The 10,902-nt window shown below is 38.3% G+C and overlaps 1 protein-coding gene across 3 annotated transcripts; it reads left to right on the top strand.

Annotated features, from left to right (window-relative positions):
* Positions 1–1,612: 1,612 nt before the first annotated feature.
* On the top strand, positions 1,613–3,406 carry LOC149224558 (F-box family protein). Of its 3 annotated transcripts, none has more exons than XM_089386155.1 (2): positions 1,613–1,810; positions 2,047–3,406. In XM_089386155.1, the coding sequence occupies exon 2, from the start codon at positions 2,320–2,322 to the stop codon at positions 3,085–3,087; it is 768 nt and encodes a 255-aa protein (XP_089242281.1). In that variant the 5' UTR covers positions 1,613–1,810; positions 2,047–2,319; the 3' UTR covers positions 3,088–3,406. The 3 variants fall into 3 exon arrangements, with proteins under 3 accessions (XP_089242281.1, XP_089242279.1, XP_089242280.1); XM_089386153.1 differs by having other exon boundaries at positions 2,033–3,406; XM_089386154.1 differs by having other exon boundaries at positions 1,977–3,406.
* The last annotated feature ends 7,496 nt before the right edge of the window (positions 3,407–10,902 follow it).

The raw sequence follows: 10,902 nt of genomic DNA, 5'->3' as shown, positions 1-10,902 counted from the left end.
AACTTGCTACCCCATTTGCAAAACCTTAGCAAGTATTGTGCCTCATGAACCATTCAAGTAGAGTTCCCTTCACTCTTTTGAATTAAGTATTGGGGCTTTTGCAGTGCATTATATTAGATATCATTTTGGGATGAGCGCGCTTGAGCCAGAGGCGATCTAGGTTGGGTGACCTCCCGAGAACTCCTGGTTATCGGGTGCAAGCCCCATAAGTGATGATTGATGCTACGTGATTCGTTTCACTAGTTTCAATCCCACTTCTTCACCCTTGTGAGCATCACCCGATGCAATGAGTGCTAAGTGCACTATTCAAAAATCATGAGAAATTAGTCAGTTACGACTATCTCTCATGGAAATGGTCATAGATGAATGACTTACTTAACGCAATTGAATCCCAAAATGATATCTAATATAATGCACTGCGAAAACCCCAATACTTAATTCAAAAGAGTGAAGGGAACTCTACTTGAATGGTTCATGAGGCACAATACTTGCTAAGGTTTTGCAAATGGGGTAGCAATCTAAGTGGGCTTGATTGTGGGGAAAACTCCACAGTTAAGCGTGCTTGAGCCAAAGGCGATCTGGGATGGGTGACCTCTCGGGAAGTCCTGGTTACCGGGTGCAAGCCTCGAAAGTGATGATTGATGCTATGTGATTCATTTCACTAGTTTCAATCTCACTTCTTCACCCTTGTGAGCATCACCCGATGCAATGAGTGCTAAGTGGACTATTCAAACTAGTTTCAATCCCACTTCTTCACCCCTTCACCCTTGTGAGCATCTCCCGATGCAATGAGTGCTAAGTGGACTATTCAAACTAGTTTCAATCCCACTTCTTCACCCCTTACCCTTGTGAGCATCACTTGATGCAATGAGTGCTAAGTGGACTATTCAAACTAGTTTCAACCCCACTTCTTCACCCCTTCACCCTTGTGAGCATCACCCGATGCAATGAGTGCTAAGTGGACTATTAAAAAATCATGAGAAATTAGTCAGTTACAACTACCTCTCATGGAAATAGTCATAGATGAATAACTTACTTAACATAGTTGAATCACAAAATGGTATCTAATCTTAAATTAATTGATTATTGAAAAACTATTTTAAAAACAAATAAATAACTTAAAAACCTAACCAAGTATATTCCATATAAATAAATATCTACTTTCTTTTATATTATTATTAAATTATTTTAAATAAAATATAATTTTTCAATAATAATAATAAATACAAATAGGAGTAGTCTTTAACGCGACTTTTTGAAAGCCTTTCCGGCGATTTTTTTCCGGTGAAAATCCGGCAGTAATTTATTGGAATCCAAGTTTGATAGCTAATTTCTGCACAATGAAACCGTCCCAGGGGTTTTTCAGGGTGCTGAATCCGAATATGCAGTTAAAAAACCATTTTAACTGCAACAAATCATGATTTCATCTCAATTTCTTCCGCCGGATTCCGTCACCGGAATCTCAAAAAGTCGCATTATAGACAACTCCATACAAATACATCTGCATTTATAAATAATAATAATTATCCATTACAAATTAAGTATTAAATTATAGTAAATTTTATTAAAAATATACCGACCCCACTACCCTACCAGTCAAACACGCTCACACAACCAACCTTGAGCACCACAGCTTTAGAGTATTAAGCAGTGAAAATTGAATTCCGCGAGCTTTTCGTTTGACTTCAAACATTGGATTCTTCTATTGTTTTGCTTTTCTGTTTTTCAATGGAGGACTGGATCGAACTTACCAGATGAATTGGAATGGACGAGCAGAGATAAAATTGCAGGTCTTTTTCTGAAATGAATGGTTAGTAGCTTTCTCATTGTATGATTTACTCTATGCCAACTTTACACATTCTGTTTTGGTGGGGTAGATTACTGAATACGTCCTGTATTAGACTCTGCTATTCACAAATTTATCCTTAAACTAGCTTTGACCAGTGCATTATCTGATAAGAAAGCCCGTTAATTAGGATTTCTATACACACAATATTCCAAGGAGAGCTAAAGCTCTCTAGAATTATTCCAGTCTTGTATTTGCAGGTGAGAAATTTGACTAGCGGGGTTTTGGGCTGCTTTTCTTTGGTCTAAAGAAAAACGAAATTTGTCCAGTAAACAAAATGGACGCCACAAAGAAAGTTTGTAACAATATGGGTTTTCTGAAGAATCCATAAATCTGGTCAAGGTCCAGGCTTGTATATTCTATAAATTCCACAAATTTGGTTAAGGTTTGTGTATCCTCTAAAATGCAGAAATCTGGTTGAGGGCCAGGGTTAGTTATTGATTGATTTTTGGCAGTTAGTTCCATTTCCAAAAATGGCAGAGGGTTGGTGCTCTGAAGAGGTGCTAAAGGGCATTTTCCCACTCATGAATGGGGTAGACCTAGCCTCCTGTATGTGTGTATGCACGCGGTGGAGAGATCTAGCCAGAGATGATTATTTTTGGAAGGATTTGTGTGCAAAGAGATGGCCATCTATTTGCAAAACCAAAGGGTCTCCTCCAATTGGGGCTTCACGGGGCTATCACAAACTTTACACGAATCTCTGCAAGCGGCAGCGCAGTCCCCTCCCGGCTCCCAGACTGTCCTTTGATGATATAGAATTCTATGTTGATATATGGCTGGATGAAAAGTCGGTTTATTCAGATGTAGTCCCCGGCGCGCTCCTTCAGTCGGGGATTATAAACCCCCCTCCTGGAATTTGCGATATCATGAGGGATCATTTGAGAAACCTAACTTGCAAGATGACAATTCCCGTGAGTCCCAGGTTCCGGGTTGTGTTCAATGAGAGCATTCATGTTTCTCTTCTAGTAGGGCGAAGAGACAGTGATAAAGTTGCTTGCATTATTGACAAATCTGGCTTTGATTATGTTGATGGACCGGCATACAGGGCACTTGCTTATGATTACTTGCAATTTTCTCCCTCATATCCCTTTGTATCAGAGATTCGAGCCTGGTTTGCATTGTTGCTGGTGGATGCTCAAGATGGAAAAATGGATGTCTTTGGTATTGAAGTGGACTTTTGCGATGCCGCGAACTCCGACATCGAGGTTTTATGGCTTCTAGATATGCTGGATTGGAAGTAGATAAAAAAATTCAGTGGATGGAAACAGCTTCAGAAGCCAGACGCATTCAAATAGTAAAAGCTAACTGTTCCTTCAAATATGGCTGTTGATTAAAGATGTCATCGAGTTTTATCTTGTGCTAGGAAGTGAATAAGGGTTGCAACTTATATGATCAAGTGCGCATTGTCACCCAAGTGTTCATATAATAATATTGTCTGCATAAATTGTTGTTATATTGATTGTTAGTAATAACTGAGCAAATGCTATAAAACTGTTATCTATATATGTTAATTGATGAAAACTTAATTCTGCAATAATGGGAATCCCTCTCTCCCCTCTCTGTCTGCGCGCAGGCATGTGTGCTGCTATGCATGCTGAAAAATATCTCCCTTTCTGTCTTCCTCTGAATTTATTGCTTTCTTTTATGTGAGTTCCGAAGTTATTTCGTAATCTTCAGTCAGCGGACACCTGAACTTGTCGTAGTGGGAGTTTGAATTGGCATGTTCTGATGCATTTTATAGGCAAGTAGTCTTGAATATCATATGCTTACCATGAGCAAGTAGATTATTTCGAGTTATGTTGTTTCTTGTTGGTCACTTTAATATTCATCAGAAGTGCATGCACATCGGAATGGTTGCTTAGTATGGATTCACTAATGTACGTTTATAATTGCTTTCAGCAGGATGTGTGCCAACTCCATCTGTTGCAGCAAAAGGTTTAACAGTTGATTTAATGCCTTTTTTTATTGACATCTAATTTGTTTTGACTCACTTTCAGAATCCAACTTCGAAAATTGAGATGTTGATACTTGAATGTTATTAGGATAATAATGTTGTAGTGCCCTCCACACTGTCAACTGTTTTCTACATATATGGTTTGCCTTCCGGTCAAATGTTTCCTGATTCAAGATGGAAGCTGTTTTGCTTTCTTTCACAGGAATATGCTATTTTATTATGGCAAATGCCTCTCTGTAGATCTGAAATATAAATATACCATTAAGACCCCCAATTGATTGTAGTCCTTTCAGATACTGAATACAGTAGACATATTATGGTATCCACTTATGGTTAGTTGAAATTGCGCAGGTCAGTGAAGCTGTAAAATTGCAGTGATTATTTGAAGATTCATAGTGATTGTAATTTGCAAGTTTCTTTTCGTTGGAAAAAAAACCATACTTTCATTCATATATTTGAAAGAAAAATATATTTTGCATATACACACAAAAGTGTGCATTCACTAGGACCTACCCAGATCCTATAGTGGCATAAATAACAGAAAAATATAAACAGTAAATGTTTTGCAATACTGTCCACTAGTGACGTTGCGTATGCTGTATGCCAGCCAAAAACTTAATTATGTCATTGTGCTGTATGCACCAAAGTTCCAAACATTTAAACAGTCAAAAAGTAAAGACCTAATTAAGATGCTCTATAATATGTAGATGTGAGTCCAAAAAAAACCTGAAAGCAAAAAACAGAAGGGAAGGACATAAACAGTAGATCAATCCTGAGAAGCTGTATGAATTTCGTCCATAAAAGGACGATGGAAAAACTGGTAGTGTTCAGCACTGACCAATTCTGTCACCTGCCAAAGCCCTTGATCCGTGTGCAAGCCTTCCTTGGAAAGCCTGTCAGCAATTTCGTTCTGCTCCCTGAAAACATGTCTTAAACACACACAAAACTAATAGACAGATATGAAAGATAAGACGTGAATTACACTTCTATGAACAAAGATATACGTTTATAGTATATACACATTTTTATGACCGTTGGTTTTATATTCCAAGGTCTCTTGGACTCTAATGACTATTCAACTTCCACACTATAACCCTTAGCAGATTAGGTGTCCAACATTCCACCCCTTAGTCCAAAGGGGTATATACGAGTCCAAGAAGAGAGCTCTAATACAAAAATACAACAATGCATGACAACAATAAGCTGAATGTGCTCTCTGAGATGATAGTATAAGGTGGGAGAACTCGAGGTCTCAACCTATGGTGGTTTAAGGATGACCACCAACATTGGAATGATTAGTGCAGTTCTTGGAACTCTTCCAAATATGGCATGAAGCTGATGTCTTCTGCTAGAGGAAGTGCTCCCAATTTTTGTGAAAAAGGAAATTTTTGGGGTTTCAACCTGGAATGCTTAGCGCGATTCCTGGAACTCTTCAAAATCTGACAAGAAGCTGAAGTCTTCTGCTAGAGGAAGTGCTCCTTAATGCTTTGAAGAGGGAGACCTTCAGCGTGGAAAAAGAGAGGTCTTCAACCTTAAGGAAGGTCACCAACCAGAGGCATGCTTAGGGGCTTCTTTGTCTTTGGCTACAACTCTGAATCTGGGTATGGCTGTCTCTGGCTGTAGGCTCAAGCAACAGGTTTAGGTTGTGGCTTAGGCTCGCTTGATTTCTCTTTGAAGGTTGTATGTGACCATCAATTCCCCCTTGTTAGATACAAGGTGAGAAGATGAAGGAAGCTCAACTGCAAGACTTTTCAGTACTCGTGAACAAATTCTATGATATGAGCGAAATATCTTCTTGGCTGTTGAAGCCCATTGCCAAGAAGCAATCCATCCAAGATGAATCTTTGTTCTTGCAGGAGGCTTGTTTCTGAAGCATTTGTTTGAATGATGAGTGTGCTGACCACAATGCTTACAAGGATGAAGATCAAAACAATGATCTTTCACATGGCCAACTCTGTCACAATGTTGGCATTTGACAATCTATTGGGAAGGTGGAAGAGGAGCAGGATTTGAAAGAGGTGAAGCTGAATCGTTATGTACAAAACTAGCGTTATGAAACTGGATGGGCTTGGAATAGTCTGGAGTATGAATGGACGTCTCCTTGTCATATGCAAAGACTGGTTCTGTTCTTGTTTTTGACAAGCTCTTCCCAAGGTCTGATGGTGGGCTTGGGAAATGGAAACTGAACTTCTGCATCTCCATGCAAATCTGCCCCTGAAATAGGCACATGATGGGAGTCAACCTCAATGTTACTAATTTGTCCACTTTCTTGCAGTTGATGGGAGTATGTCTTGAACTCAAATAAGGGATTGTTCCGAACAAAAAATAGTTCAGAAAGATCACTCTTCTGCTTTAATTCATCTCTTTGGAATTGAGATTCTAGTTGCAAAAAATCAATCTTTTCTTGTGCATTTTGCAGACATATTTTAATGTCAGAATTAATATCTTTGCTAATTTTTACCATCCCATCAATAGTGGAATGAATTAGGATATTCAACAACTCTAATGCATTATCAAGCCCGTCCATTGTTTCAATAAAAATAAAGGCTCAAGGTCAACAAATGAGGAGTGTAATATTTTCAAGAAATGTTTGCAAGAAGTCCAAAAGATCCTTGAATTAGACTAGGAAGTAGTTTGAAAACTACAATTATTTCTTGCCCAAAACTTGCACATTTTAGAAGCATCAAAGTAAGGTGAGAAACTTACACATAGATTCCAAGTAAAGATACTTCAAAATTGAAAGAACTCTGCCATCAAACTTGTCCCTTTGCAACGTTACAAATATTATGAGAACTCTTCCCTAACTAGAAGGAGTATTTGCAACTAGAAGACCCCAAAATTGCACCACTGCAGTCTAATGCAGCGATAGGACTCTCAAGAAGAACAAATTCAACACATGCGAGTTGATTGCAGACAATATCCTAGCAGTTGTAATCGAGAAACCTCTCCTTCATGACCAACTGTGTGACGAGCTTGGTTCTCCTCTGTTCGAGTTGTGTGCTTGAACAATCTATCGCAGGAAGAATTGTAGCACTCCAGGGAATAGCGTAATGCGTACCTTTGGGCATAACAAATAATTCATGAGTCTTTCGAGCACCTGGTGGTTTGTTTCATTAGAAGCATAAGAAGATACAGTGACGTAAAAAATCCAGGAAATGATTTGTTGTTGCCTTTCTTCACTCCCCAGTCTATGTTGTTGGTCATTGGTCATCATGGATCACATGGGACGAAAGGCTGAGATTGTAGCATCTGACCATCCTTCTGACCACACGTCCATTGATGTCAATTGAAATCATGGTGCGAGGGCTAGAAAACTTTGTTCATGGCTCAAAATAAGGCATCTTCTACTCCATCCTCTCCCTGTAAATTTTTTGTTTGTTTGTTTGTTGTCCTCTTTTAGATAACGCTATTGTAAGCACTACCTCTTTTTTTTAATCGGTTTTTGAAAAACCACCTTACACGATATATAGTTGTTGATCAACAAATAAAGGATATGATGAATTTGACGATAAATGGTACACGCTCAACCCACACATACAAAGGTTGCACGAGGACTGAGCAAGAGGAGAGCCGAGCCAAGAATGCATTGTGCCTGAATGCAAATCTTCCACACATGGTATGCGAGCTATGGCATACAACAATCACAAAATACTGGACAATGATCATGCATTGTTTGGTCTAGGTCCACTCCACTACTGAACTTTTTTTCTTACTCCTCGCTCACGGTTGACCTTAGCATTCATAAAGCACCACGTTCAAAAATTTCAAAACACACCGCAAGAATGAGCACATCTATCGACGTGAATTTTGAGAATCAATTTGATCAAAACTCAACATTCATCAAAGCTCCTAAAGCTAGGATGCGCACACTATTCACTTGAGGAGTTTGGATTATTCAAGGGATGTTACTTAGATCTACAGGGGGGATGGACCAAGAGGGTGCGCTGCCAACAACAGTTTCCTTTGAAAACAATGCTCAAGTCCAACTATGTAAGTATCTATAATGTAGAGGAAAAATTTGAAACAAGGAATGTGAAGGAGGCAAGGACGAGACAAAGACAAAGAAATGGTTATACATGAACATTTGAAGGAATCCTGAGTGGGTTCATCCACATTCCACACTGAACAGAGAAAGAATGAAATCAAACAATGATTCAAATACCACTATTAATCAATGCACCGACCTTTAATCAACACAAAGAATTAGACTCTTCAAAACTCAGCCCACAAAGATGCTACAACGTACACACAGAGATGCATATAACTCACAAAAGTTTTAGCGCATTCAACTTAGAATTTTAACCAACACACATATGCAGAGAAGTAACACTTCAACACATAACCAAACGAAGTTCAATGCATGAATGCATGAACCAATGGAGTTCAACCAACAAGAATCCCAAGGGACAAGTAATATTTGCGTAGAGAGCAGAGAATGTATGTCACAGTTGCATAAATGCTTAGGTCAACGTATATGATAGATTGAGAGAATAGGAGTTACTACACAGTAGCACTGATAAACGGTTTGGTGCAGTTGCGTTGCAGACCTGATAGGCAGAAAGGCCACAAAACCAGTGGCTTATGCAGGAAGAGCAGACTTAGAACAATAGATATTCAAAATGGCAGAGTGCCCAATTGCAGAGCCTAACAAGGCAGAATTGAGGGCAGAATTGGTCACAAGACAGGTGGCTCAAATGGGAGCAGGGCCAAAATTTCTCTGCAACTCTGATACCATGTTAAACACACACAAAACTAATAGACAAATATGAACGATAAGACATGAATTACATTTCTATTAACAAATATATACATTTATACACATACTTATGACCGCTAGTTTCATATTCCAAGGTCTCTTGGACTCTAGTGACTATTCAACTTCCACACCATAACCCTAACCCTTAGTGGATTAGGCGTCCAAGAACATGTATGCATATGAATGAAATAAAAACAGATTTCAGCCACAAAATATTTTCCAAAAAGTGAGCAAGGGAAATGTTCTGGCACACTTGGGTCTCATTGATCCAATTCACAACCAACAAAGGGTCCCCAAACAACTGAAGTTGTTCACACCTTTTTTCCTAAGCAAAGGCAATGAGAGATCTGCAAGCTAACAATTGTTGAAAATAATAGCAAGAAAGGGTTCCTTGATTTGTGCCTAAATCAAAGGAACCACAACGAGTTTCTCCTTGGCATGCTCGAGTTTCCTAGAAGTTAGACAAATTCCTATAATTTAGGATTCATTCCTAAAAGTTGGGAGGAGTTTTGAAGGAGTTAACTGATGTATTAAAGTGGAAGGCCGAGTTATTAGTCTTCTAGTGCGCGTTAATTGAGGAAAAGAACATGTGTTTGAGTCTCAAGTCTTTGATTTGAGATAGGACAAGTTGCATGAGTAGTTAACTCATGCTAACTTAACCAATCACAAAGGCGAACTCCTTAATTAGAAATTTACTAAACTTAGCCATTTGAATTGCTTTAAAATGAGGATCGAAGGCACAATTTGATCATTGTCTTGTAAGCACGAGTTGGTGAGACAAGTCACAAGACAATAGAGCTCACGGGTTTGTGAGAAGGTTGCACAGGTTTATGCGTGGAGCTTATGAGAGAGAGGATGTACAAGAGGAGCTTGTGCGAGTATTGAAGAAGGCAAGCAGATCAGGGGTCTTGCAGATAGTTTCAGCTTAGTACAAACAGAGGAAATCAGATTGTATTCTCAATTGAAACAAGTTGTATTTGTAAGAGATCTATTGCTCAAATTTTTCAATAAAATTCTCAAGCAAGCAGAGGGTTTTCCCACTTGGGTTCCCTAGAAAAATATTGTGTTTTGCTACTGTGTGACTGTTATTTATTTCTGTTCCTATTCCGCTGCAAATTTGGTAGAAAAACTGTGTCTATATGAAAAGAAACTTGTTTTCAGATTGTTCATATTAGCAGATCAAAATATCGTATATTTCTACAAAATTCTGCCCAAACCCATCTTAACATGAAAAGAACGTTGTTTGGAGCAATGTTGCACTAATCTTTATTGGGATTAAATCGGCGCGGGGAAAAATCGGAAAAAATTGTAAAAATTGGGAAAAAATCGGTAAAAATCGGGAAAAAATCTTAACATACAAAAATATTAATCTTTTTAATATCTAAAGCATCTAGAACATAAAATAAATACATTGACACATAAATATGATAAAAGAACTAATATATAAGATGTTTAATATCATTCTAGTGCCACATCACACATAACAGTGAATCATGTCCTGAATAGTAAGTCCTGACTCATGACTCCCAACTTAGCCTCAAAATATCAACAAAAAATATAATAATGTATCTCATATCACGAGTCATAATGTCATATACAATGAAATGAACCAAATAACTAAAGTCTAATACTACTGATTTCCTTTGCCCCTCTAGATGTAGATGTCAGTGGAGTTGGCAATAGACTCTGCTGTGCTCTAGAAGCTGAAGAACTAGGAGCTCCAGGAGGTAGATCATGTCCTCAACTGGTGACAGGGGTAGCTTGGGTCACCTCCTTATCTTCATGTATATATATATATATATATATATTTATTTATTTTTAATATTGTTTCCCAAAAAATCGCGATAAAAATTGGGGAATTTTTTTTTTCATTGTAACCTGTAGCGGCCGATTATATCGCGAAATTTAAAAAAGCGCGATTTTACGATAAAATCGCGATTAGTGCAACACTGGTTTGGAGAGATGTAGAACACAATAGCGCAGATTGAGAAAATAGGAGTTACTGCAGTACCGCAGATAAATGGTTTGGTGCAGTTGTGTTGCGGACCTGATAGGCAGAAAGGCCACAAAACCAGTGGCTTATGCAGGGAGAGCAGACTAAAATATTGTGTTTTGCTACTGTGTGACTGTTATTTATTTCTGTTCCCATTCCACTGCAAATTTGGTAGAAAAATTCTGTGTCTATATGAAAAGAAACTTGTTTTCAGATTGTTCATATTGGCAGATCAGAATATCGTATATTTTCTACAAAATTCTGCTCAAACCATCTTAACATGAAAAGAATGTTGTTTGGAGAGATGTAGAACACAGTAGCGCAGATTGAGAGAATAGGAGTTCCTGCAGTAG

This window comes from Pinus tabuliformis, chromosome Q, assembly GCF_031772625.1.
Source record: "Pinus tabuliformis cultivar Carrire ecotype Pingquan chromosome Q, CPIR1, whole genome shotgun sequence".
NCBI classification, from domain to species: domain Eukaryota; kingdom Viridiplantae; phylum Streptophyta; class Pinopsida; order Pinales; family Pinaceae; genus Pinus; species Pinus tabuliformis.
The sequence above is the reverse complement of the archived record's forward strand: the minus strand, read 5'-3'. Positions and strand labels throughout refer to the sequence as shown.

Bases quoted from the DNA above. Each gene is read 5' to 3' on its own strand.
- LOC149224558 (XM_089386155.1), top strand. From the start codon at position 2,320: ATGGCAGAGGGTTGGTGCTCTGAAGAGGTGCTAAAGGGCATTTTCCCA.